This window comes from Momordica charantia (genome assembly GCF_013281855.1).
Source record: "Momordica charantia cultivar OHB3-1 chromosome 9 unlocalized genomic scaffold, Mcharantia_2.0 BLBB01000009.1, whole genome shotgun sequence".
In the NCBI taxonomy this organism is placed as follows: Eukaryota; Viridiplantae; Streptophyta; class Magnoliopsida; order Cucurbitales; family Cucurbitaceae; genus Momordica; species Momordica charantia.
Window position 1 is genome coordinate 30,305,943 of NW_028275167.1, and position 25,239 is coordinate 30,331,181.

The following is a 25,239-nucleotide window of genomic DNA, read 5'->3' on the forward strand; positions in this document are numbered from 1 at the left end:
ATGGAATCCTTAGTTTCAACATATGGAATGTGAATTAACTCACGACCTACTATTGAAAATAAATGTCAATTATGGTTAAGTTAGGTTAACTTTTGATTTCATCTAATAAGTATACATGTATACAATTATTGAATCCTTGAATTAAATTAAGTTTGAAACTAAACATTATTATTTCTATCAGCCATACTCGTCAGAATTTTAAGCAATTTTTACAGGTCTAATTTTTTAAAACAAAACACTAACCAACCCAGACGACCGTTCTAACTTAAACTTCACAATCGCTTGGTATAAGCTCGATCGCTGGCGCTCCGACCAAACCCCATGAAGCGCGAAATAGTGCGATTGGTGGCAAGCGGACTTTATATCGAAGCACTCTCTATTTACTCACAGCATCACTCGGCCTCCCTCCGTCCTCACAAATTCCTTTTCCCTCCTCTCTTCAAAGCATGCGCAAAGCTTAACTTTGTTCCACAAGGCAAAATGTTGCACACCCATTTGGTTAAAACGGGATTTATAGCAGACGTCTATGCAGCCACAGCCCTCACAGATATGTATATGAAGCTTCTCCATTTTGACGATGCTCTGAAGGTGTTCGACGAAATGCCCCACAGAAATTTGGCATCTTTAAATGCGATGATTTCTGGGTTTTTATTTAATGGATCACGTGGAGAAGCATTGCGGATGGTTGAGATTGTGAATAGTGGTTCGCTAAGGCCTAATTCAATCACCATTGTTAACTTGCTGTCAGGATGTGAACGTGTTGCTCATGGAATGCAAATACATTGTTGGGCAACAAAACTGGGTTTTCAAGTGGATGTCTATGTCGCTACGGCGCTTTTGACGATGTATTTTACTTGTGAAGAAGTGGGTTTTGCTGCAAAGGTATTTCAAGAGATGTGGAACAAAAATGTGGTGAGTTATAACGCTTATATTTCAGGGCTTCTACTGAATGACATGCCTCGTAAGGTATTGGATGTATTTAAGAGCATGATGGAATGCCCATGTGGTAAACCGAATTCAGTCACATTGGCTTCTGTCCTTTCTGCGTGTTCTGATCTTTCAGATCTTGGATTTGGTAGGCAGGTTCATGCACTCACTGTTAGAATTCAAAACGATGATGTAATGGTGGGAACTGCATTGGTGGACATGTATTCTAAATGTGGGGCTTGGCAGTGGGCATACAATGTTTTCAAAGAACGGAAAAGGACCGGCAACTTGTTTACTTGGAATTCGGTTATTGCTGGAATGATGTTAAATGGTCAGAGTGAGATTGCAATGGAACTTTTTGAACTATTGGAGTTCCAAAAATTGCAACCAGATTCAGCTACCTGGAACTCAATGATTAGTGGCTTTGCCCGACTGGGAAGGCCGGTCGAGGCCTTCAAATACTTTCATAGAATGCAATCAGCTGGCGCAGTCCCGAGTATAAAATCTCTCACCAGTCTTTTATCCATTTGTGCAGATTTGTCCGCATTGCGGCATGGTAAAGAGATCCATGCCCAAACAACTAAAAGAGTCATTCATCTAGACATGTTTCTTGCCACAGCGCTTATTGACACGTACATGAAGTGTGGGAATTTTTCTTGGGCACGGAGACTCTTTGATCAATTTGACCCAAAACCAAAAGATACAATATTTTGGAACACTATGATATCAGGTTATGGAAGAAATGGAGAGAACACATGTGCGTTTGATATCTTTGATCGGATGCTGGAAGAAAACGTACGCCCAAATGCGGCCACATTTACTAGTCTCTTGTCTATTTGCAGTCACTCTGGTCAGGTTGAAAAAGGTTGGCAACTTTTCAGGATGATGAACAAGCAATACGGTCTGCAGCCATACCGTGACCATTGTAGCTGCATGATCGACCTTTTGGGTAGAGCCGGCCAGTTGGGAAAAGCTCGAAAATTGTTGGAAGAACTACCAGAGCCTTCTATATCTTCTCTTGCTTCTTTGCTTGGTGCTTGTAGTTTGCACAACGATTCTAAACTAGGTGAAGAAATGGCTTTAAGAATTTCAGAATTAGAGCCGAAGAACCCACTTCCATTTTCTATATTATCCAATATATATGCCGAGCTTGGAAGGTGGAGAGATGTTGAAAGGGTTAGAGAAATGATGAATGATAAAGGATTGAGAAAGCTATCTGGCATTAGTTCAATCGAATGACCTAAAAGTAAGTACATAAGCAGAGTAATTAGTGTACTTTCGATATTGAACCAGATTTCGTAACTCTTTTACATCTTACACATCTGTCATACGTTAAGGAAAACTTAGAAATGTCACTGATTCAACATTTCTTCCGCAGAGAATCCAAAGTTGTTGATTATATAGTTGGGCGGTTCAAAAATGAAGCATGAGATCACATCCCTTAGGGTGATGACCCCAACAACTTCATCATCACCAGTTACCACATAGATCCTGTGAACTGACCTGGAAGCAAGACTATGGATAACAGAGCCAAGAGTTGAATCCAGTTTGCATGTAATTGGTGGGGCAAGTTTTCCAACATCTTGGGTCAACGTAACAACTGTGTTGATGAAATCCATAACAGTAAGCTTCCTGGAATCAAACGACAAAAAACATAAAAGATTAACAAAGAAACAGGCTTTTAGAGCTTAAACACATTTGATATAGAGAAGGAAGATGGAATTAGCCCATACGAGCCATAAAAGCAAGTCCATTACTTCTCTGTGGCATTAGTTTATATCATAATTTCTTTGCAATCCTTTCCAAATATGTTTCTTCTAACCATGTTTATTGATATTTTTAGTTTTCAGATACTAGAATAATCCACAGTAGAAGGTCAAGTATGGGGATAAAACGTAATTCAACATGCATAAAGAGAAGTTATGCCTTTCATCCTACCTGAAATTGGAGAAAAGTTCAGGTTTAAGCAGTAAATGTCTTATGTCTCTTATACTTATATTTCCCACAATCCTTTTATTTGGCCCCTCGACAACTGGAAGACCACCAATACGATTATCTCTCATTTGCTTGAAAGCTTCCAGTATTAACTCTCTGCTCTGGATGCTTATAACCTGACCAGAAAGAGAAAGAGCAATTAAAGTTGAAAAAGTCAATAAATCTTAAGCAACCATAACAAATACTTACCTCGTTACAAGACATGAATGGAAGTCCCAAATCCGAAATAGGTCTTGCAGCTATACAGTCAAACCAGTCCCTTCCTCTACACCTTTCAAGACCCTGAACTACTGCAGATTGAGTTATATAATTCTTGATGTCGGGTTTTCCTGGTTCGATTACAGGTACATTCCTTAATCTATATTTTGAGAGTAGCAGTAAGACGCTCAACATGGAATTATCTAGAGCCACTGGAAGGAATGGAGCCCAGCGATAGGATTTCAATATTGACTGGACCTGTAACATCGAAGTGTTGGCTATCAGTTCTTTCAAAATTCCTGCAGATAGCCGATTCTATTTCCAAGTAGTACTCTCTGGCATTTTTTTTGGGAACATGGTCGCACCATGTACAACAATGTGACAAGTATATGAAAGACAAGATGGAAAATGACAACAAATGAAGTAGTAGTTTTGTTAATGTGAACATGAGCAATAAAAGTTACCCTATTGGCATAGTTTAAGAGCTTACCGTTGTTGATCTGAATGGTTCTTCTCGCAGTAAAACTTTGTAAAAATCCTCGCCTAAATTATCAGCAGCTGTGGGGGCATCCTTACCCATTCCTTTGTCGGCAGCAACTCCACCAGCCACAGCAGCTCCAACCGCAGCTGCCGCTATCCCTGCAACTGCAACCGGCCCTGTCGCACCTAATGCCAATGCTCCAATAGCACCAACCGCTCCCGCGCCAACTCCAACAGCAGTTGCTGAACCAGCTGATAAAGCAGCTGCGGCGACCTCTGCACTCTCCAACACCCACAAGATAATTGCTGAATAATCTACAATTCCAAGGTACCTATCTCTCCAATCCATACTTGCTCTTGCATTTGGATTTGTTACAGGAGCTGATAAAATGTTGCACTCAGATAGAATCTTTACAGCATTAGCAATAGTTGTGTCTGCTGGAATCTCAATAACTGCAAAAAGTAACATTCTTTTTTTTTTTTATGCATAAACATACGAATGAAATTCTGATGTCGTAGAAGCTATTGGTAGTCACTATTACCTCTGCCTGCCGGAACTCCAGGAAACGATGAAACTGGGATCCTTGCAAATGCATCATTCAATGTCTCCTGTAGGGATTTTGGAAGTTTCTTCGTAGATTGGATGCGCTCAAAGTAAGCTTCACAGTTTGACAATGCAGAATACTTAACATCCTTTCCTTGTGCCATATGTTGTGGACTGGGTTTTGATCCTATTTCCTGCAAGGTTTGAAGTTTTCACTCGAACCTTTTGCTAAAAGATAATATATATATAAATTTAAAATTAGACTTGGGACATATTTTATACAGAATACAAATTTAGGATTCCCACAGAAACCCAACCAATGATATGATTATTGGTTCTGGTAACTAAAGTTCATGAAACTGTGAGAGATTCTTACCAAAAGGGTCGCCTCCAGCCTGATCTTGTGATCGAAATGTTTAGAAAACCATATTATACCTACCTCAAAGGATGAGCTTCGAAGGGTTCTTACGCTTTGTTCTGCTAATCATCAAATGAATTCGGTAATTAGATTCAGAAGAGTTTTTTGTTCGCTCTCTTGTCTAACTGTTGTTCATGATTTATCGCAAATATCCCAACTTCCTGCCACGTGTATGAATATGTCTCCTTCAGCTGCCACTTCGTTAATTCAGCATTGAAATGGTCCGCGACTCAGCGCTTCTCTCTCTCTCCTCCGGTTAGGATGCAAGTGGGCCATCAACCTGATAATGTCATATGGGCTGGACAATCAAGGCCCATATTGAAATTTTATTTACAGTGGATTGTGAATAGGGGAAAGACGGATTATTGACTCGTACAATGATGATCTATACAAATAAAGGGTGAGCTAATACTGACATTTGTCAGCATGCACTTGAATTCTTAAGTCAGTATGATTGAAAATAGAGAAATCGATTCAATCTCATAATGTTGAGAGGGGTGAATTATATTCCTCTTATTGGTTGGGACCCTGGTATTTATAGAAGTATTTTGACTTTTTCTTCGAGTAAACTTGGAGAGCAAGTTTGCAGGGGAGATACCACCATCGCACATGGACAAGGGGTTGCGGTGGTTGCGTGAGTTAAGCCAATGCATAGGCCGTACAAGCGACCCTGGGCAGAGGAGTCACAACCACAATAGCTGCAACGGTGGGGTGGGTTGCATCATGAGGTGCAGCCCATGGGTGTTGGTGCAGCCCATGGGTGTCACGCCCATGGAGTGGGTGCTATGGCGCGACCATACCCTTGGAGAAAGGTGCGGCCATGTGGAGTTTGCGCAGCCCCTAAGTCAGATTTCCAAGAGATATCATCAATTTTTAATTTTTAATTAACAAATTATAATAAAAACGCTATATTACTAAAATTCTTATTTTCTCTCCATTTGTGTGATCAACCAAATTAAAAATTCTTTAATTTTTAATTTACAAATTATAATTAAAAAGCTATATTAATAAAATTCCTATTTTCTCTTTCATTTGTGTGATCAATAAAATAAAAATCTTTAGTTCCATTATCTTGAACCATTGTTAATTCTTGTTAATTTTATTATACTCAAACAAACAATTGTTGGTAATTTTATATATTCTTTTTATTTTTTATTTTTTAGTACATCCAACGTCGTCGTTTCTTCTCATCGTCAACCCAGCTATAGTTAAACACAGTAATCCGGATTTCCAAGCCGGACTTCATTCTGTCCTCCTTCTCCCCCAATTCTCCCCTCTAGGGTTTCCGATTTGCCAAGCACCAGTATGGCTTTGCAGACTGGAGTAGGGCTTTCCAAGATCCTGATCCTGGTTGGAGCTGGTATTTTCGACTATCTTTGATCTCGTAAATTTATACGATCAGGCAGTTTACATGCTTTAAAGCCAATTTTTTTGGGAGTACATCACTGTTGTTAATTTTTCAATTGTGTTTATTTTTACAGGCTACACTAGTACGATCCTGCTTAAGAATGGTAAAATGTCGGATGTGTTGGGTGAACTTCAGGTGTCCATTTTTCTTTTTTGGGCTATTTTTTTCCTGCTTTTAATTAGCTCCTATGATGCGTGGTAGTTGGAATATTTTTAGTTGGCTTCTCTAAAGGTTTCCACACTTTCGGTCTTTTAAGACGCTCTTGAATTGTTCTCCAATTGTTGACAAAACGTTCGTTAAGCCTGTTTTCGAATTATAACCATCATCATTTATTTACGGTGAAGTTCAATATTTTACTTACCAGAAAAGGTGGGTGTCTCATAAGTTTGTCTCGATCAAGTTAAAGTGAAAACTGGGCTCATCACAGCGTTGTTAAAATTGGTTTTATTTCCGTATGAATGACTACATTTTCTATTGCCGTGCTTACAGACCTTGGTTAAGGGCTTAGAGAAGTCTGGGGAGCAATCCGAGGGTGATTCTGACTACTCTGATGCCATTGCTGCTCAGGTTCTGATTAAATATATTTTCTTTTAGAGAGGTGTTGGCAGATAGTTTTTATGTGGTTAATGGAACTCCTAATTGGCTATCATGTAGGTGCGTCGATTGGCTATGGAGGTTCGACAGCTCTCCTCATCACGCCAAATCACCATTCTTAATGGAAACTCTGGGCATATTGGTAAGTACCAGCTTATTTTAAATCAATTCATTGTATAAGTACATAATTTATGATCTTTAGTGATGTGATAATAATTGGTTCATCCCTTAAAATGATATAGTTCTCTTTGTCACTGGCTACTTTTTGATTATTTATTTGTTTTAACAGGTAATTTATCATCTCTCATAATTCCAGCTGCTACTTTGGGTGCCTTGGGATATGGATACATGTGGTGGAAGGTAAAAGTTAGATTCTTTTTAAGGTTCTTTACTTGTGTTCTATTATTTATATGCCCAAAATTTACTGTCTTTTCTTTTGTAATTTTTTTGTCTTTCTATACTCGTGTATCTGTAAATAATTCCCTTTTTAAGCATTTGATTTTTTTAAAGTTATCTTAATGAAGTGCTCCACAGTGTTTCAAATGGGTCGTGTTGTCGTTATTTCTTCATAATTCATACTTATTTATTCTTTCTTTTTGAGCAGGGATTTTCATTCTCAGACCTTATGTATGTTACAAAGCGCAATATGGCTAATGCTGTGTCAAACTTAACTAAGCATTTGGAGAATGTATCAGAGGCCCTTGCTGTAAGTCTGGTCTAGTATGCTCTAACGTGTATTATTTGGAGGGAAAAAAGTGTAGATATGGCTCATTTCACGGTGTTAAAATTTTTATAGTTGTGACTTATGAGTCAAGAAATTTGACATGTGCTCCTCGGATCCTTGTTGAAGAGCTTATTATTTACTGAATACCGATGATGTAATTGGATGCTTGATTAATCGGTTTCACATCTCTGCATATTAATATTTAATCCATATTTCTGATACTACTGCTAACTCATATCTTCTGCCTACTACATTTATTGTGGATTTAGGCATCAGATATATACATTTTTTAAATGATTCAACTCATTTAGAAAAAAAAAAAAAAATTATTCAACTCATTCACCCTTCAACCAGTGATGATTAATTAAAATATGTTGACAACTTTTACGTCTTATTTCTTTTCTTGAATAGGCTACAAAGAGGCATTTGACACAGCGGATCGAAAACTTGGATGATAAGATGTTGAAGCAGAATGAGCTTTCAAAATTGATTAAAGATGATGTATGTGATCTAATGACTTTGCAGTTCTTTGACACTTGAGCTTTTTTTTAGCATGTGGAGGTAGTCAACTAACATTTTTGTGTATGATATTGGCATATGCTAGTTCTCTGAGATTCTGTTAAATGATGAATGGATCTATGAATTTCATGGTGCTCAAAATTATCTTGATATAAAGAAATTTTATACAGCTAAAAATACTGATTTTTCTTAATTTATTGGCATTACAATCCGTGTTTTCCTTTTTTTTATAAATCTTTTACTTTGGTCAGGTGCAACTGCTACAACCTTATCATTGTACAGTTATTTTTCCATTGTGTATTTTGTAAGACTTTTGTCATAGCGTTATTATTATTATTTTTAATTTAAGAAACAATAGAAAGGAGAAAGTATGAAAAATTATAATAATAATAAAAAAAGATTGCATTTACTCAATGCTTTGAGATATGCCAATGTTATGTAATTTTGTAGTACATTGATTCAGAGAAATATTGATAATTTTCATATAACATGGTCTCAAATAAAACCAAGCTAAAACTGCTTTCTTATCACCGTATAGATGTAGCAAGTTCAATTTTATATTCCCATGAACGGGCAGGAGGAGGTGCATTCTATAAAATGTTTGGAAACATTTACATTGTCTTGATATGGTTAATATTGGTGAAACAGGTATCAGGAGTTCAAAAATCTCTTTCTGAGATTGACTTTGACTTGGGCCAATTGCAAAACTTGGTTTCTGGTTTGGTGAGTTTTTTGTTATAGGAGTTGCAAAACTAATATTTATGTTTCTGCACTGTAAGATTGGTGATCTGATCCTTTTATTGCATTTACCATGCCTTTACTTTTACGGTTCTACTTGCATGGACATTTTGAATTGTTCTTTTCAATAACTGCTTGTGATTTTCAAATTTGATAAATGATGAGCAATAGCCCTTTTTGAGTATCTGTGCTCGCTGACTGAGATATTACATTAAAAGAATTTTGTTTTTGATGTATCTGACTGCTATTTCACTGAGAATTAATAATGATATTGCCTCACTTCTCCTCTTTCAGGATGGGAAACTATCTTCTCTTGAATATAAGCAGGTGAGAAACTTCCTCTTTTATTTTTTTGGCTTGTAATTTTACTTTCATTTTGTCAGTTTGACTGAAGTTTCCTTTTATTTTATACCTTAAAAGGTGAGGTCTCCGACCAAATATAATAAATTGGGTGAAGTATCATCTGTATATTTAGAATAGGGAGGTTTTCCATAGTTTCACTAACCTCAAACAGTTATTGCCAAGAAATTTCCTGACATGATTTTGTTCTAATTATTGCGAAAGAATTTCTATTAATTACAGTTTGCAGGTGATATTGGAAACTTTGCTTATGATGATTCGTTGTTATCAGGAACTTGCAAATGTTGGTGTATTGTACTTGTGCAACTTTGTTGATGGAAAGCAGGGGAAAATGCCTGAAACTTTAAAGGTTGAAGCCAGTACTTATGCAATTTAACCTTAACTGAAATCCCAAACATCTATGTCTGTGATTAGATAGTTTCAACTTTCACCCCAATTATTGGGTCCTGTGACTCACCAATTGATTCCGTTGTTGGCAGGAGGGCTCCTGAAGTTATATTTCTTTTATTTTTCACATATTTATCATTTGTCTTTCGATCAACTTTTAACAACTTGACTCAACCATTGCAATTTCTTATTGATTTCAATTCTCGGAGCTCCTCTGACATATAATCTCCACTTCATGCTTTCCTATGAAACTAATCATTGTACCCATTATTCATCCCGTTACTTGCAGGAGCAGCTTAAACTTCCAGGCAAGACTCAGGGTCTGCTGACTCATATGGAAACTCCTAATCTGAAAGTATGTTTTACTGCAGCGTCCCCCCAATTGGTTGAAGGGGGATTTTTTTGTAACTTTGAATGCTTTTGCAATTTATGTCTGATAACTTAAGGAGTATTTTCTCTCTCAATGACAACCTGACTCCTTTGTGCCAACTTGCTAAAGTATGGGTCATTCTAGATTATGAAACAATTATTCACTCAGTCACAAACATAACTTTTACTGCTGAAGCACCAAATGTCCTTTCAAACCTTTACGTGATTGCCATTTGTTTCTTAAATTTACTGAAAAAGCATCAAACAGTTGCTAGAATAGGTTTCCCGTATTGGTTATGGATGTGAACTTGAAGTGGTTCTTATGTGGGGACGTTTGGAGGGAATTGACATGTATACCGGTCTTTTATTTACCTGTCTTAAATATCTGTTAGTATTAATTACTTGTTTATAAGTGTTCCAATTATTTTTCAGGGTCTTAAGGAACTTACTGATACGCTATCCCGAGGTTTTACAGAAGACCAGCCAAGAGCACTGCTCAGGTTTGAAGACTTTTGCTTTCATCTTGATCCTTTCCCCAGTTTTTAGATTATTAGTGTATATCATATGGAAGAAGCGATTGATGTTCACTAATTTGCAACAATGTTGTTTTTTATCTAAGAATTAAGGTTGGAGTCTTCTCATTATATTTACTTCGAGAAATTGGAACTAAAAACGAACACAGCAAACCTACCTCGTCCAACTAGATAACCATAACCCCATTTATAAATCGTGATAGTTTGGATGTGTGATAAAATTACCTTTCCTGTTTTAGATTGCCTTGATTTCTATGTGGTAAAGTTATTAATAGAAGAAAAGAACTACACGAATTTGTCAGTCTCTTGAATAAATGACCCCACGTAGAAGGTTAAGTCTCACCTCTTATAATGGCCTTGTTTTTTGTTTTCTAATCTTAAAAACTGAGCTATTTTTACAACGCTCAGAGTTTATCTCTCTTTCCTTTGTTTTTTTCCTAACAATTTTATAGATATCACGGCGTGTTTTGTTGCCCATAATTTATGCTGTTTGACAAATGGCAGGTCCACATCAACTAGATGTTGTTAATGAGAAGAGAGAGATTGACTGCTGTGCACCCTCCTGTGTTGATTCTACCATCATTACATATTTGTTTAAGTTGTGTATCTTATATAATCCAAGGAGGCGTTCTGTTAGCATTGTCTTATATGCAATATCTCATTTTTCCTCAAATTTCCGAATAGTTCATGTTGGCAATGAGTAAAATACCATGCTATGTTAGGACATTTTGAGGTGTGATTACTGCTTCACACAAATAAACTTTACTATTGAGAAATTCAATTTACTTCCAGATTCTACAAAACCAATGATATGTAAGGGTCGTGGAACAAAATTTTGCCCTGTTAGTCTGTAACTCACTAGTTGTGTCGCTTCTTTTAGTTGATTGTTCCTTTAGAATAACTGTTCATTACGTTATCCCTTCTTTTCTTTCACACCCATCTTTTGTCAGTTAATCACCACACTTATAGGAGAAGGTAGTTTGGAACTTTTTGAAAATAACATAACTCAAATTCAGTCCGAATTCATAGTTAAAGTTACACCTGATATATTTGATGATAAAAGAAAATCAAAAGAAAAGTTGTAACATTTTCTTAAAATGCACATATTAAATTTATTGTTATAGAGACAGCAGAATGAAATAAACATGGAAATAGAATAGAGGTAATCATAAAACAAGTTCACTTATATGGGTTCTGGTAATGAAACGGCCAGATACACAAGTATGTGTTTTCCTTCTTTATGCCTTCACCCAATTCAGCCGACACAATAACCAAAATTTCCATACTTGTGTGTTGAGTAGTGACCCTGACGAAGAGTTGTATATGAATTAAATGTATCTCTCGTTCCTCTCTATATATGCTTTTGACGGCAAGTTTCCAGCGATGTCTGGTAAAAAAGGATGGAAGTTTGGAGTCTAGCATGGCCGGCCGAGGAAGCAAGGGAGTGCACCGGCGAAGCGGGTCATCCTGGTGACGAATGTCCCCGGCTTATAAGAGATCATATCCAACTTTGAAAAGGGTCTTCTCTTGCTCTGGTCGCCTGAGGTAACGAAGAATGCTCCGTTCATCATAAGATCTCCCTCCGATCTCCATGTCCAGCTCTTCCATACATTCTCCGGCGAGTACTCCCTCTTTGTCACCTGAGTCAATCCGCACCCACTTTCAATTCTCCTCGGAGAAAATCAAAGCAAATGGATGGATGGGGTGTTGGTTAAATCAGTTACCTCTTTGGCGTAGACATTTGGAGGAGCGATGAAGCGATTGCCCTGGCTGATGATGGTGGGGTGCTGGCTGCCCCCAATGGCATACATAAGCCAATGAGTGTAGTCATTGTTGACAACATGGACAAAGCCCCATCGGCACCTCGGCATCCTCTGCATCAATCCCTGGCCAAAGTGGTTGAATGCCACCGTTATTTGCATTATTGAATCTCTCGAGTACCCGTCGCTGGCTCCGAACAACATCACCTGTTTAAATTCTCATCTTTATGAGAAAATCATTCGAGGGACTGGAAATTGTTTCTCAATTATTGTTACCTCATTGTGGTGAGTGAAGTGGCAATTGGAGATGGTGATGGCGGTGGATCCCATAATGGCGTCGATTAGACCATCGTGGCATCTGGACATGGAAACATGGTCGATCCAAATATTGGAGGAACCGAAGATGGAAATGCCGTCGCCGTCGCTCATTGTCCTCAACCCCACATGGTCAACCGAGTCTCTGACCATTCCGCCGGTGCCGACCACGATGTGATGGATACGAAGCCCATGGATGATCACATTCTTCACGTACTGAATGGTAATTCCGGCCCCGAAAGCGATTTGGACATTGGCCCCTCTTGCATCGATGGTCTTGTCGCTGGTCATGATCAGCTCCTGAGTCAGCCGAATCGCCATATTGCTACCGAAGATGATCCACAGCGGTCCCTTTTGGATCACCGCGTGTCGGAGGGTTCCGGGTTTCGGGTTCATGAGGTCCGAGTCCGACGAATCGTTGACCAAGTAGTACGGCCCCATCTTACCGCCGATCGTTCTCCGGCCGAAACCCAGAACGCAATCGGCCAATTTCTTGCGGTTGGCCGCCCAATTGGGGTTGCATCTCCAGCACCGGTCGATGGGGTTAGTGGCGCGGCATGGGCCACGGTATTTCTTCGAATTCAAATTCCTCCCGGTTCTGTTGCTTCCCGCCAACAGCCTGAAACTCAAACCTCCACACATTAATTTCGCTTCTAAAAAAAACAGAGGATGCCATTGCCCCCAAGAAAGTTTAAAGATTTTAAAATTTTCTAAAAGTTATAGTTAGGAAGAAATTAGAATGTAAAATTTCTGGGTCCGCCAGTGCAGCTGGTCGGAACTTACTCGCCAACTTCCTCGTTGATGGAGTCGGTGATTTTCTCGGGATTGGGTTCGTAGGCCTCGGCGGCGGCTTCTTGGGCTTCGACGGCGCGTTTTTTCCAGAAATCGTCGAAGTCTGCGATGCCGGAATTTGCGACTGCCGCCATGGACAAGGTCAGTAGCAGAAGGCAAGCCATATTTGTGATGGTTCTTGTTGTTGGAGCCATTTTTGTGGGGTGCTGAACTTGTTTCAACACCAAATAAAAGAAAAGAAAAGTTTTTTAAGGGATTGGACCTCAAGCGAAACACATAAGGGTTCGCTCGAGGAGGCGAGAGGTGCGAGTTGTTCGATGTGGAAGAAGGGATTTTAAGAAGAAAACAGGGGAAGATGAGGGGTTGGAGATGGTCGTTAATGGCGGGAAGAAGGGAGAACCGTTTGCCACTCAAACGGTTAAAACAGTTACTTCCTAATATTGATTCTCTTTTCTTTTTTTCCCTCTGTAGCCAGCTTTTGATGTTTCCAGCACCGTCGGTTATAAACAGAAAACGAATAAACCGAGTTTTGTTTTGTTTTTTTATTTCCTTTTTCATGTTACAACGTTTGTTTCGTTAAAACAAAGTATTAAATAAAATGGCAAAATACATTTATGGTCCTAAGTGTCTATTTGGTATTTGAAATTAAACACTTTTCATCTCTGAGATTTGAGGTAGGTGTCTACTTCGTCCTTGAAGTTTTCAAAATGAACATGTTTTATTCCTTAAAAGTTTAAATTATGTGTCAACTTGGTCATTGAAGTTTTAAAATGAACACTTTTGATCCTGAAATTTGATAAATAGTTCTAAATGATCCCTAATTTTTTTACCGTTAATTAACTAATATTAAAATGACGTGTCAAATTACAATTAAATTATTTATTGTAGTTGCTGACGTGGCAAATTATATTAATTAAATAATATATGTGTAGGTGATGATACTTTTTCTCTCCTCTCCTCATCTCTTCCTCCCTCTTTCTCCTACCTTTTTCCGGTGACCACCAAGTCTTTACCGCCACTGTCCGTCATTTGTACTGAACATATATCATTTAATTAATATTATTTGTCACATCATCAACTACAATAAACAATTTAATTAATTTGACATGTCATTTTAATATTAGTTAATAACAATAAAAAAATTAGAGACCGTTTAAAACTATTTCTCAAACTTTCAGGAATAAAAAATGTGCATTTTAAAACTTCAGGGACCAAGTTGACACCTACTTTAAACCTCAATGACCAAAAGTGTACATTCTAAAACTTGAAGAACCAAGTAGACACCTACCTCAAATCGAACTAAGAGTGTTCATTTTGAAACTTTACGGACCAAATAGACACTTACCTCAAACCTCAGGTATCAAAAATGTATTTTGCCCTAAATAAGAAATGGAGTTGTATTCCATATTATATTTATAAATGAGTAGCAATTATCAATTAAATATTTAGTTAAATCTAAAACGTAATTAAATGATTAATATATATTTTATAAATTTTATATAAATATTATTTTACAATTGTTATATAATTTATAGTATTTTATGAGTTAAATATTATTTAAAATTGTTATAGTATTTTATGTTTTACTCATTTTATTAGAGATAGAAATGAGTTTATAAGATGATATGTGAAAGTTTTTATCTTTCTTGCATTACAAAGTTTCAATTTGAAAAATTAAAATTATGAAAGCGTTATTTTCAGAAACTTTTCTATTTAGATTACAAAATCCAAAAATAATTCATTAACAAATCTATCGACTGCCAAATCGATTTTCACTGAATTTCATTTGATTCAGGAAAATGAATCCGAATGACATACCCTTAACAATTACAAAATAAAGTACTCAAAACAAAAAAAATTACAAAATAAACACTTCAGAAAGCTTACAAGCACAGGGGTTCCTTGAAAGAATCTCTTCATCAATATACAATAACTTTTAAAAACAAAATTTAATTAAACTATAACTTTATGTCATTAAATTTATTTTTGTAATTTGTATATGTAAACATTGAAACTACATGAAATCAATTAAAAAAAATTGTCTTCATTACACAATTTTACAAATCCAAGGCAGAGGATGGGTGAAAATCTCCACCCTTGCCTTCCAAAAATGGATTTTTAAAGGAAAATCTTTAATAAATGGAAAAAGTAGGTAGTAGAGAGGGGGAAAAAGGGTGGGTACAATTGCATCACCCGACATTTCATTGTATATTATTAACCTTTATTAACCTGCAGGTAAATTTATACATGGCCACCAATGGGTGAAACTTTACAACAACATTAACATTGTCCTCAATGAATGCTTCTTTTAGAGCCAATGAATATGTATAATACATATAAAACTGTATAAATCTTCTATCCACGATCCAATAGCAGCATTATCTTCAGCCTTCTGTCACAATTTATATGAGGTTCATCCAACAAGGAAGTGATTTTTCATTGTCTGAATTTCGTGATTCATCAGGATTTTACTTGGATACTTCCCAGACCTTGTAGTCGTTTCCCTCGATAACTAACGACCATCCGTTGGATCTGCTAGGAGGTTCGTAATAGCCCGGTCCAATCTTCATTGCAACTTTTTCATCAATGGTGGCTGCATAGACATCCCTTTCTGCCTTCTCAATTTTAACCTGAAAAATGAAGTGCCAAGTAATTAAAGCATAGTGCCGTAGTTATATTTGTTCTTGATCTGTACAGGAATAAGACTATTGGAATTTTCCTCGTTTTGCCACCCAATGAATGTTTGCTAAGAAACTAAATAGTAAACACAATCATCTGCTGTTAACTATATGCTTGTAACATTTTCAAGAAGCCACACGGCCAGCACCAACTATACGCTGTTAATGCTGATGGGCTCCAACGGACTGTGTCCTTCGAGTCAATTCATGCACTTTACAGTTTCTATTTATCAGATGCCTAAGGCCTAGAAACTTGCATTCATAGTGAACCATTCAATTGGCTATGATGTGTACAGTAGTAGATTGATAGGAATCGCCCTTAGGGTAATAAAGGGATATTATTAGAGTATCGAGGGTACCTTAGTAATTAGATAGGAAAGTTGTTAGGGAGTGTTGTTATAAATAGAATGGAGGTGCAAGGATGAAGGTATCCAATGGAGTGAGTATGGTTTAGGCTTGTGTAAGAATACTCAAGAGAGGAGAGGAGGGTCCAAGTACCTCGAATTACTTGGTAGTTCTTGTAGTATTTCCTGTTTGGGTTCTAACATAGATACATGGATATTTATATTTTCAACTCATCTGAAACATATTCTGTTTCCAGATCCTCTCCAGCAACCCAACAAAGGTGAAATAAAGGAAAATGAATTTGGAAGTAGTGGTCAATTTCTTCCAGTTTTTAAGAAATAAAAGGTCATTTATACTTACTACACTCCGGCAGTTGACTTTATTTCGTTTTCTGAGAGAAATAAGTGCAGCAATGTCAGATTTGTAGTGGGAGAAAATGTGGTCAAAGAATACTGATGGTGTTCCTGGATGAGTCAGAGTGTAAGCATATCCTTGCATTTCTTTTCCACCGGGAAATCTCCAATGACCCTACAAGATCAGAGAACAGCATCACAAAATAACACTCAAAATTGATGGTACCGATGGCTTCAAGAAATGTAAAGTAAATCATATTAGCTGAAAATTTTAGGTTCTACATGGCATAAAGATATGTACATTAAATCACAAGAACTGATGATTATCTCAGTTTAATCATATTAACAATTCGAAGGGTAAAACTAATTTGTCAATGTATAAAGCATCACAGGGTGTATCTCTAATGAATGATTCACCCGTCTGATTTCAGTTTTAAATGCAATAAATTAGTTCACAAGGAAAGATGTTTAAACCTGTGTAGATCCAGTGTCGTGATTCTCTATAAACGTAACAGCACGAGAGGGCCACCATCCAACAACTCCAGGAGGCTTTCCCTTCTGATCTGATAATCGCCAGTATTCGCATCTATCAAGTGCCTATAAGAGATATTTTCCAAATAGTTACAGAAAAAAGGACATAGCAAAAAAAGTTAGCATCTTAGAAGTATGTAACTTTCAACAAGTAATAAGCAAACTTTCTTGCAGCATCAAGAAGCTTTTAGGAACTACTGTAGCAAACAAACTACAATTTGTATTTTTATAATTGAGCCTGTCAGATACATATCCTAGACAAATGCAATTAGGAATTTAGGAGAATAAATTATGACAATATGATAACAATCTTTTTTTTTTCTTTTCTTGCAAGTATAATAACAAGTCATCTTGTGAATAGGCTAAAAAATCATCCAAAAACACAGATTTTTTAGCAAATGAATAATTAAATGGAAGCTTACAGAATGAAGAATCCCTTTGGTAGTAACATCAAATGCCCCAGCAGTTCCATTAGTAGCATTTATCCAGTCAACAATTCTCTGTCTATGAGCATCTTGATCATGATCCATCTCACCATACGTATAGCTCAGGGAATCCCAGTATTCACCTACAGCAAAGTAAGGTTCACTTGCATCCAAGTAATCCTTCACATAACCACCCCAGAATCCTCTGACAAAATCAAGCCTCCACCCATCATACCCAATTTCTTTTCTGCATGTAAACAGCCAGAAACATAATACATCAAAGCCAACGTTCATCCAATTTATTTTTCTTTTTAATAAGAAAGTGCACTTTTCATTAAGATAAATGAAAAAAGAGAACAAAAACACGGGTTTACAAAAACAAAAGCAAAGTACAAAAGAGACATCAACATTGATCAAGAAAGAGATGTTCATATGCATATCAGGAAATCATAGAAGTTAATAACACCAAGTACTCTGTTAAAACGACCATAATTAAACCCACAACCAATAATTTAAAGATAGCCATGCGAATTCATTTTAAGGAGCAAAAATCAGATGGATTAAAAAGAAAATCAAGCATATCCACCTGTCATGATGGCAAATATTCTGATCACTTTTAAGAATTAAAGAGAGCCAAATGCCTTCATGGATCAACTTAATTGAAGTCCTTCACTTATTTGGTTAATTTACCTTTTTAATATACAGTGTCCTCAAATTTTTACGTTCAACAAGTTCAAAACTGGAAATCATATATAATCATACCAGCACTGATGAGTCAAAAAACTGTCTCCAGGTTTATACCTCAAGTAATAGCCTATGCACTAAGAGGTGAATCTATGACCTCTTGGTCATTGAACTCAGGACCTCTTGGTTAGAGTCCAAAGCCTCTTTTCACCCCTAAGTCCATTTCTCGGGTTATCATGTCATGCTACTTACTGTTTATTGTGAAAATTTTGAATATCATAAGGTTTCACATAAAATAATAAAGAACAAAAAGAACTCCACAGAAATTAATAGTTCAGCCCAAAAAAAGGTTAGTCAGAGAATTAACCTTAACCAGCGTAGCCATTCTTTAATATCATTTCTCACAAAATCTTGTGAATGATCAATGTTGGGTGCTGCATGGAAGTTATCTCCGCTACTTTTGTTGCCTCTACCCTTCACATGACATGACAAAGAAATAATCAATTTTGTTGTCCAAGTAACTAAACAATAGCAAAAAGGATGTAAATACTTAAATGAAGTCTACGTCTCTCAATGTAACATAAACAAGGCAATATACTTAGTTCAATGATGACATTTACACAGCTTCAAGGGTAATATCATGCATACAAAGCTCAACATTTTCACAAACGTTAACAATCTCAAACAATTTCGCTCTAAATTTATGATAATTACTTTTAGACTTCAGAAGTAGAGAGTGGACAATCATTCATATCAAGGATCAAATTGTCCAAAATGTATTATTTATTTATAGTCGTTACATATTGTTGTGTTATGATTTTTATTTTTGTTTCATCACGCAATATTTCATATAAAATATAAGTGGAAAACTGAATAGAATCTAAACGGCAGGTATCTGAGAAGCCAAACAGAATAATCAAACCTGAAAATGTGGATCGTCTGAAACTACTGCACGGTCATCCCAATTTAAGCGACCACCAAATATATTCCAAATACCATTTTGATTTTTAAAATGTGCACAACGATGATTTAAGACAACATCACCAAGAACCTTTATCCCAACATCATGGAATGTTTTCACAACATCCTTCAGCTCATCAATGTTACCATATCTGAAATGAACAAAGTATAGTTGAACAAATATTTATTTAAAGATCTTCCTTGTAATGATGCCTACCATTTTTCAAATTACTAAATATGAGGGAAAAGAGCACATCGAAAGGTTTTAAAGCGACCATCCTCGGATGAATTGAGCACATTCTCTAGATTCCATGCACAAGATAGAAGAACAATTATGAAGAATCATTGGATGATAACATGCAAAATCCTAGGAGTGAAATGGTTCTACCTGTTTACTTTTCAAATCTTCTTTTTGATATAAATTAAATTATCATGTCATATAAACTACAAACCTTTTTTCTCTTTTTTTCTTTAATAACCGTGAGTTGGAGCTTTGCTCCCCTACATCCAAAGCACTCACACCCATCCCAAGGCCTGGACTCAGAGGACATCAAAGATCTTTTATGTTAAGCTCACCCAAAGGTTCAAACTTGAGACCTTTAAGTCGGTTGGTATGACCAAGAGACCCCGAGCTCTTGCCAATTGGGCTACCCCTTGCTGGCTAAACTACAACATTTTTATATTTACCTGGAACTTAAATTATACAAGTCCTTTGGCATGTATCCCTCTGGTGACACAGATTCAGTTGGAGGTGGCAACCATATCACAGTGAAACCAAGGGAGGATAATTCTGCAGCTTTCTCTTTAAGTTCCATGTACCATCTTCCAGACTTGTGAGATTCCCAATTAAATCCTTGGCACAATATTTCAAAACCTGAACCTGTGCCAGAGGAAATTTGCACGGGTGGCTCTACAGGTTTAGGCATCTCAATTATTTCCTCTGTAAAAGTTGGAGAAGCACTTCTGAAGATACTATAGGCTTCAGCAGCCAATTTTTCAATTTCCTGAAGAATGCTTTCTTGTGCTTCTATGGTTTTTTTCTTTTGAGTCCTCTGAGAAGAAATGTCAGTAACAAAATTTCTAATTTCCTTGATAATTCCATCAGTATAAGCAGTAACAGAAACTTCTTCATATCCATCTCCAGCTTTTCTAGATACTCCTGCATCTTCAAATTCATTCTGTCTCTTTTGACCAGGCAAATGACCTGAACTTGGGAAAGGGATGTAGAAGTCATCTCCCTTGTAGTTTAACCAAGGGTTCTCGTTCTGCTTGAGAACAAAAAGAAATCCATCAAACTCTTCTTCTATGGTAAAAATTCCACAAGATCCCTTCCCCCCTTCTTTCAGCTGCAAAGAGGACACTTCATAAATAACAACACAACAATATTCTCGACGCAAAATCTAAACTTAACATGAATTTTTACAAAATCCAAACATGAAGATTTGAAAAGCATATGTGTGCTTAGAATGAATAGAATTTTCCAAGATGTATTTAATCATTCTAACTTGTATCAAAAAGAAAAAATCTACTCAAATTTTATTTTCATTATCAAGAGGCTTATTCATACACAGCTAACGATGCTGCAGATAAACAACAAAATTTTGATGAATGATAGATCAATTACTACAGATTTTTTCCATATTGCTAGAGTGTAGAGAACTTTTAGGGGTTTACACCCAAGGCTCCCTCTAAGCATTTGCCTTAAAATTTCTATTCATTGTCTCAATAATGCTAGAAAAGAGTTCTTGAAAGATGAAAGACTGTACTGTAGATCCAAATTTCAGGGAAAAAATGCTTTGCAAAAAACCTGCAGTAGAGTACGCAAGGCCTTGTTCTTGAATACTGTTGTTTCCGGAGGATGAGGAGCAGCTGGAATCTCCCATTTCCTAGTCTCATCTCTTGAAGCTCCCCAATGAACAATTACATCTCCAGGTAGGTCAGTTTCCAAATACAAAAGATATTTGGTTGTTTCAGGACAATTTCTAACTGAAACACTGACCGAGTTATCAAAAGCTACTTCTTTTACAATAGGCAGTTCTTCATAGAATCCTTCCAAATATTTCTCCTTTGTATCTCCAGATTCACCACTGCTTTCTTGACCTTTAGAAGACTCTGCTTTGACAAGTAGGTTGGATAGCTGTCCCAAAGCCCCTAGAATTGAAGAAAGTTATAAAGTGCATCCCATCCACATGATAGACAACAGCTGAAATAATGAGATAAACACCAGGGAAACAGGTGTGTGGCAATTTAAACTCATAACCCACTAACTAAATAAACCCCCTCCAGTGCACGATGGAAGCAAGAAATGGGCCTATTACATAACTGCAAGAAACTGTAGGCATAACTTTCTAGTTTGACACTCTAAGAATGTATTTCTTGATTATGAACTATAACTGGTCTACTAAAAAAAAGAATGTATACAGTGAAGAGCATCACTTAGCATATCTTGCTGTTCAACAGCTAAAGCTACAACTCTATTACGAACTCAGAACTGATTGCAAGAACAGAAGAGAAATTAAAGAGATGAAGAGACAAAACTTTATCAGTGGTTTATTGTACCGACAATTGAATGAAGATGTATGATGAACATAAAATCATTTATCTCTATTGGTCTTATTCAGTTCTACAATTTCTTCCATTTGAGACAACTTCAATTATAACAGCATTCACAGCTAATTAAAATTCAACATTTTATTGGTAAAAAATAAAATGATTAGTTAGGGGATCTGTATTAACTCTATAGTTCGAAAAGTATGAATAAATAAAAAGGAGAAATAAAAACAAATGAGAATATCATGCATTGCCATATTAAAAGAAACAAGAAATTATACGAATATAAATTACATAAAGACCTCTCCAACCTGGCCATAAACCCAAGCCCTTTTTCGTTCCAACTATATTGCCATCATCACCATGGGAGTCTGTAAGAGGCACCTTAAAATCTCTCCCTTTGTGCTGATACCAAATTCCAGTTTCTTCATCCTGCACTACCAAAAATAAGAAGTCCCATTCCCCAAAGGGACTTGCAATATTAGAAACGAGCATGACCCAAAGAGAAATAGCAGACGTTCTCAATTGCTATGAAAATAAGAACCTTTAAAACAAAATTTATAGCTGCAATTCCTTTGTTGGGAACAAGATCTATCTTCACTTCATGAACAGTATCTCCCAGAGAAGATGAGGATGATTTTTTCAATGGTGTTTCAATTGCATAATCCTGAGAATAGAATTCTCATTAAACATTTGCAGGTAATGCAAGAGCAGCTTACTCATTGAAATTAAGAGACTAGAGCAACATACTTTGATGGGTATTGAACCCGGGGGTATCATTTCTTTAGGAGGTTGATCCCATTCGCTGCAAGGTTCATTCATTCAATATCGACCCATTTTAGATAAAGGCAACGTTTGAATAAAACAAGCACCAGTAAATTTTTTTAGCTATTTAAGTTTCTTCTCATACCAGAAGGAACAGAGAATGAAACGAGAAATACCTGCCACTATCGTCGATTAAGGACACGCCCCAGTGAAGAATCCATTTCCCAGTAAGGTTACATCCCACAGTAAGCTCCCATTGATTCTGGTTTTTCCCCTGCGCTAATCGGACAAAGATCGTTCCCTCCACCTACAAGCTCGAACCAACAACGACGAACTGAAGTCAACCCTCCCTAATTCTTAGGTAAAAGAAGTTCAACCAGTAAAAACAAGCAACAATTTCTCATCCCGAGAGTGAAAAACGCAACGAAGCGAAAAGGGAAATGCACTACCCAGCAGCGATAAAACAAATCCCACAAATTAAATAGCAGGAAGAAGAATAAGAAAAAGAGTTCCATATGATAAGATATAACTCAAAGTCTCAAACCTTTTCGGTGCGCTTGAGAGGAAACGTCTCCTTCAGTAGGACATCCGTAGATTGGAAACTTTCAAGAAGAGCCGCATTAGTCGAGCTAGCTCTAAGAGCAGGAAGTCTATAAGAATTGCAATTGAAGAAACTCCTTCGGCCACGGTAGAGGAGCTTATTAGGATAGTAACCGAAGGAACAGGGTTTGAGCGTATTGAATTGAGGACGCCGGTGGAATCTGTGTTTCCCTTTCCCACAGTGGTATAGAAGAGGATCGAGTCCAATCGTCGACATGATCCCACTGTTGCCACTACTCCCTCTTCAGCGCAGATGCAGGGAACCGGGAAGAAGAACTTAAATGAAGAACAGAAGAGAGAGAAAAAAGAGGACAGGAGAGAGAGAGAGAGAGAGAGAGAGATTGGAGATAAATGACAAGAGTGGACACTATTTGATTAATCAAATAAAATGACTTTCCTTTGCAAAAAATAAAATAGAATTGCTTTTGGAATAATAAATAAATATCTGGGGAATTAAATTTGGAGTTGGGGGGCTGAAGTTGGATACATACACTTAATTGGGGGGTTTATGTAATTAGGCAATTGCGGCGGGTCGTTTGCGGATTTAGCAAAAATCCAGAGAGATGGACGGTGAGTTAACGCAAAGGTATCCTTTGCCGTCTCCAAAAGAAAACATAAAAATGGTTAAGTTTAAATCCAATTTCACTTCTCCAACTTTCTTTATTTGTCTTTTATTCCTAATTCTCTCTTTTTTTTCTCTATGGATTTCGTATAAGATATGTTTAGTGGGTATTGTTAAAGTTTTGTATTGTATTCTCTGCCTAACTCTCACTTTATTTTGTCATCTCATCTCATTTATTTGGTAAAAATTTTTGTTTTTTTCTTTTCAACTTCAGCTCTATTATTTAAAAAGTTTCAATTTAACCTTATGTTTTAACATTTTTCAATTGTAGATTTTTATTAGTGACAACTCGACTGATAATATTTTCAGGCCCATTTGATAATATTCATGTTTGTTGTTTCTTATTTCTAATTTTATTATGAAATTTAAGTATTTGATAATTTTTTATGTTTTTTATTTCTCAATTAATAGAAATATTTTCAAAATTATATCGAAATTTTGGAAATAACGGAAATAAGTTTTTTTTTTTGTTCTTGTTTCCAATTTATTCCAACATAGATAAAAAATTTGTTTTATCATTTTTTAATCCATGCGTGTTGGGGGCTATGTAATTTTTTATTGTTTCCATTTCCAATTTGTTCCAATATAAATAAAAATATTGTTTATCATTCTTGCATTCATGATATTGGCATCCATGCATTTATGTTTTTTTTATTAAAAAATAGGACATAAAATAAGAAATGAGCATATTATTAAATTGACTCTATTTCCTGTTTCTTGTTCTTTCTTTTTTTATTGATTTTTCTTTTTTGGTAACCCTTTCTTATTTCTGGTTCTTTAAAATTTTAAAATTGAAAAATAATTTTTTTGATATGAAATTTAATTTTTTTCAATTAAATTTTTTTATATTTATTTTTAATATTTATTATGTATTTTATAAGTCAATAATAAAATAATGTTTTTTTATGTTCTAGAGAAAAATTGAAAACATGAACAAAAAAACACATAAAACTTAAAGACTTGTTTAGTAATATCTTGTTTTTTGTTTCTTATTCCTCATTTCCAATTTTTTAGAAACAAATATTGTTTCTCATTTCCAAGAAACCTAAAATTTTGAAAATAACAAAATCAAGTTTCTTAGTTCATGTTCCTCTAATTATTTTTCAAAACATAAATATAAATATTATTTTATCATTATTGACTAATAAATTGCATAATAAATATTTAAAAAATAAATAAAAGAACAAAATTTTTAATTTAAAATTTTAATTTTCAAATAAAACTTTTACACCTTTTAATTTGAAATTGTAGAGAACAAGAAACAAAAAATTGTTTTCATACATGTTTCAGCGGAAAAAAAAAAAGAAAGAACAAAAAAAGAAGTTACCAAATGCTATTCTATGTTTTTATAAAAAACTAAAAGTAAAAAACGATAAACAACAAATAGAAACATTACTAAACGAACCATTAAACCTAATCCTACAAATTCTCTATGGGGAATCTCTGTCTTGATCCCGCAAAATATAGTGAAAATTTTGCGAATTGAAATAAGGGGGGACAAGACTTCCTCGTTCTTACTTGTGAACACTCCTAAGTCTGCATATTATCACAATTCAAAATTAGAGACAAAATTACCATTTCTTTTTAAGGAAAAAATTACCATTTTTAAAATATAGGATTGAAATAAATATTTAAAAATTAAGTGAGCACAGCTCAATATAATTT

General features: G+C 35.9%; 5 protein-coding genes across 7 annotated transcripts; 2 read left to right on the top strand and 3 right to left on the bottom strand.

Annotated features, from left to right (window-relative positions):
• Positions 1 to 79: 79 nt before the first annotated feature.
• Positions 80 to 2,447, top strand: LOC111019194 (Pentatricopeptide repeat (PPR) superfamily protein). The gene is made up of 2 exons (XM_022295527.2): positions 80 to 2,173; positions 2,306 to 2,447. The coding sequence occupies exon 1, from the start codon at positions 322 to 324 to the stop codon at positions 2,164 to 2,166; it is 1,845 nt and encodes a 614-aa protein (XP_022151219.1). The 5' UTR covers positions 80 to 321; the 3' UTR covers positions 2,167 to 2,173; positions 2,306 to 2,447.
• Positions 2,131 to 4,880, bottom strand: LOC111019196 (Cystathionine beta-synthase (CBS) protein). 2 transcript variants are annotated; one of them, XM_022295529.2, is made up of 6 exons: positions 4,584 to 4,880; positions 4,143 to 4,338; positions 3,611 to 4,053; positions 3,112 to 3,378; positions 2,866 to 3,038; positions 2,131 to 2,559 (listed from the first exon to the last, which is right to left on the bottom strand). In XM_022295529.2, exons 2-6 carry the CDS (start codon positions 4,306 to 4,308, stop codon positions 2,280 to 2,282), a joined length of 1,329 nt encoding a protein of 442 aa, XP_022151221.1. In that variant the 5' UTR covers positions 4,309 to 4,338; positions 4,584 to 4,880; the 3' UTR covers positions 2,131 to 2,279. The 2 variants fall into 2 exon arrangements, with proteins under 2 accessions (XP_022151221.1, XP_022151220.1); XM_022295528.2 differs by having other exon boundaries at positions 4,521 to 4,871.
• Positions 4,881 to 5,762: 882 nt separating this feature from the next.
• Positions 5,763 to 10,979, top strand: LOC111019198 (uncharacterized). The gene is made up of 13 exons (XM_022295532.2): positions 5,763 to 5,922; positions 6,044 to 6,105; positions 6,460 to 6,537; positions 6,625 to 6,706; positions 6,854 to 6,924; positions 7,169 to 7,270; positions 7,700 to 7,789; positions 8,456 to 8,530; positions 8,840 to 8,872; positions 9,177 to 9,254; positions 9,582 to 9,647; positions 10,094 to 10,161; positions 10,699 to 10,979. The coding sequence occupies exons 1-13, from the start codon at positions 5,868 to 5,870 to the stop codon at positions 10,721 to 10,723; spliced, it is 885 nt and encodes a 294-aa protein (XP_022151224.1). The 5' UTR covers positions 5,763 to 5,867; the 3' UTR covers positions 10,724 to 10,979.
• Positions 10,980 to 11,329: 350 nt separating this feature from the next.
• LOC111019197 (putative pectate lyase P59) lies at positions 11,330 to 13,383 on the bottom strand. Its single transcript, XM_022295530.2, has 4 exons — positions 13,053 to 13,383; positions 12,231 to 12,888; positions 11,919 to 12,161; positions 11,330 to 11,834 (listed from the first exon to the last, which is right to left on the bottom strand). Exons 1-4 carry the CDS (start codon positions 13,253 to 13,255, stop codon positions 11,610 to 11,612), a joined length of 1,329 nt encoding a protein of 442 aa, XP_022151222.1. The 5' UTR covers positions 13,256 to 13,383; the 3' UTR covers positions 11,330 to 11,609.
• Positions 13,384 to 15,260: 1,877 nt separating this feature from the next.
• AMY3 (alpha-amylase-like 3) lies at positions 15,261 to 23,375 on the bottom strand. Of its 2 annotated transcripts, none has more exons than XM_088117185.1 (13): positions 22,897 to 23,375; positions 22,529 to 22,659; positions 22,338 to 22,392; positions 22,132 to 22,254; positions 21,890 to 22,019; positions 20,845 to 21,188; positions 19,725 to 20,383; positions 19,000 to 19,189; positions 18,445 to 18,551; positions 17,391 to 17,640; positions 16,912 to 17,034; positions 16,445 to 16,612; positions 15,261 to 15,691 (listed from the first exon to the last, which is right to left on the bottom strand). In XM_088117185.1, the coding sequence occupies exons 1-13, from the start codon at positions 23,167 to 23,169 to the stop codon at positions 15,530 to 15,532; spliced, it is 2,715 nt and encodes a 904-aa protein (XP_087973311.1). In that variant the 5' UTR covers positions 23,170 to 23,375; the 3' UTR covers positions 15,261 to 15,529. The 2 variants fall into 2 exon arrangements, with proteins under 2 accessions (XP_087973311.1, XP_022151132.2); XM_022295440.2 differs by having other exon boundaries at positions 21,899 to 22,019; positions 22,897 to 23,373.
• Between the last annotated feature and the right edge of the window lie 1,864 nt (positions 23,376 to 25,239).